We start from the raw sequence: 2253 nt of genomic DNA, 5'->3' as shown, positions 1-2253 counted from the left end.
ACATGTTGGGAGCTTCAAGGCGAAGGAGGACAACCTGGCTGCCGCTGCTGAATTCAGAAAAACTACGGAGGTTCACTTTGTCCACTCTGTATGTTCAATCGAGGGTGAGTCTCTCCATTCTGTGGAGGATACTTTGCAGGCAATCGAGCTTTGGAGGTGCTGTAAAGAGAGTATTGGAGGAAGATGCAAATGTAAGGTGGGCACACGAAAGCTTGGCGAAGTAGCACGTCCTTTCTCAATTCAATCGCCAGAGAAGAAGATGCTGACCATGTCTTTGCTTGACGCAGGTTTGTTCACACCCTTCTCCTATATGGTTTGGCTTCCCTTGCACCATTTTTTACCTACTTTGTTGTCGAAAATTGGTCCAACAGGTTTCGACTCTTTATTGGATACGGAGACGTGTCTGCGGGGTGGAGTCAGCAGGAGCTCTCTCAATGCAGATAAGCTTCATGCCACGCTCGCGCTCTATGAAGCTCTGAAGCTTGTGGAAGGTTGGGAAACAGAACCCTATCCTCTACTGGATGTTTTCAAGATCAAGCAGCTGCATTCCGTTCTGTTCGAAGGCACAGGTGACTGGCATTCTGCCTGTACCTACAGATCTACAAGTGCCTGGACAAGGCGAATGAATGGTGAAGTGCATACGTATTTGAGTCACGGGAAGATCGCCAAGGCCTTGAATGGCCTGGTCAGGAAGGTAAACACCACAATTGCTGAGATATTTAGTGAGCAGAACCGGACAAATCTTGTCCCCAAGTTGTTTCACTTAGTTTCCAGTTTCTTTCTCGAGTTTGAAGGGATTCACCCTTTCCATGATGGGAATGGGAGGGTGGGCCGCCTTCTTGCTGCATATCTGTTGGCTCCAGTGACCCCATTTGGCCCAAATGTCCTCTACTTTCACTCCCTCAACAAGCCGGAGCTTCAGGGTGGACACTTCATGTTTGTCAACAGGGAAACATTTCTCGAATCAATAGAGGATGATGAAGAAGATGGCCATCCCACAAGACTAGCTGCGCTCTTCATAGAGGGTGTTTATGTGGCTTGGGAGATGTTTTCCCATCTCAGCTCCTCACCGGTGATGCAATTATGCCAGACAAGTAGCAATAGCGAAGCTTTTGATGCTGCTGCATTGGAGAGTTGCAGCTGAAGATTCTGTTGTACCAACAGGACAATGGACAGACAGACAGGTAGCAGTAGCGAAGCTTTTGATGCTGCTGCATTGGAGAGTTGCAGCTGAAGATTCTCCTCTACCAACAGGACAATGGACAGTTTGCTGGGCAGCATGACACTTTGACACTTCAAGGGGTTCTTCATCTTCAAGCATTGTATATAATGTGGTCCATGCTTTGTCATGATTTGGTATAAGGCGTAAATTGCAATTTGCCATGCATAGACTTCAAAGGGTTTGCTATGACCCATCATCTTCAAGCATTGTATATAATGCGGTCCATGCTTTGTAACATTGTATAAACTGGTATACCTAAGGCACAGACTGCAATTTTCCATTCATGCTGCTATGTGTTTTGTTTTTCTTTTATGAGTCAGTTCTAGCTTTATGAAACGTCTTGGGGTGACTTTATCTCTCTGTTCATCATACGTCCGAACTTGGGTGGCATTAAGGGTTATAATTCTAGCACACTGGCGATATCTCTCGGTGCAGCTTTATGGGTTCGGTCCCTGTACTTGCCCCTTCACCCTCACCCCATAGGACCACCCCAATCCTTGTGCTGCAGCACTTGCCTGACAGGATGTTGATTCTTCTGTCCGAGGAAGAGGCTTTGCAAGCATAGGATTTAGATCCCTCACGGACAGGATGACTATTATGGTACCTCTCCAAGCCCTGGCTTTTCCCTGGAGTGGGAACTAGAGGTAGGGTTTTCATGGTCAGATTTTCTCTCCCTTACCTATGTGAGAGTGTTTCTGAAGGGGACCGGGGCGGAGCACACACATAGGAGAGAGAGAGAGAGAGAGAGAGAGACACGATATGGTGGGGAGAGTACCAAAGTAGTTCGGTAGTGGTACCGTGAGCCCTCCCCTTATTCACTATATGTAATGAATAAGTGTATACACATGTGGGCGCCCGGACACGGGAGACCGCCCGGACGGCACAGGGACGGGACCGGGGCGGAGCACGCACATAGGAGAGAGAGAGAGAGAGAGAGACACGATATGGTGGGGAGAGTACCAAAGTAGTCCGGTAGTGGTACCGTGAGCCCTCCCCTTATTCACTATATGTAATGAATAAGTGTATACACA

At 47.9% G+C, this 2253-nt stretch overlaps 1 protein-coding gene across 1 annotated transcript; it reads left to right on the top strand.

Moving 5' to 3' along the window:
• Positions 1–221: 221 nt before the first annotated feature.
• LOC147615602 (uncharacterized) lies at positions 222–1480 on the top strand. The gene is made up of 2 exons (XM_086778971.1): positions 222–287; positions 372–1480. Exons 1-2 carry the CDS (start codon positions 260–262, stop codon positions 1142–1144), a joined length of 801 nt encoding a protein of 266 aa, XP_086635097.1. The 5' UTR covers positions 222–259; the 3' UTR covers positions 1145–1480.
• Positions 1481–2253: the final 773 nt, after the last annotated feature.

Source organism: Cibotium barometz, chromosome 40 (assembly GCF_041138505.1).
Source record: "Cibotium barometz isolate CiBa-2024 chromosome 40, ASM4113850v1, whole genome shotgun sequence".
Lineage (NCBI taxonomy): Eukaryota > Viridiplantae > Streptophyta > Polypodiopsida > Cyatheales > Cibotiaceae > Cibotium > Cibotium barometz.
The sequence above is the reverse complement of the archived record's forward strand: the minus strand, read 5'-3'. Positions and strand labels throughout refer to the sequence as shown.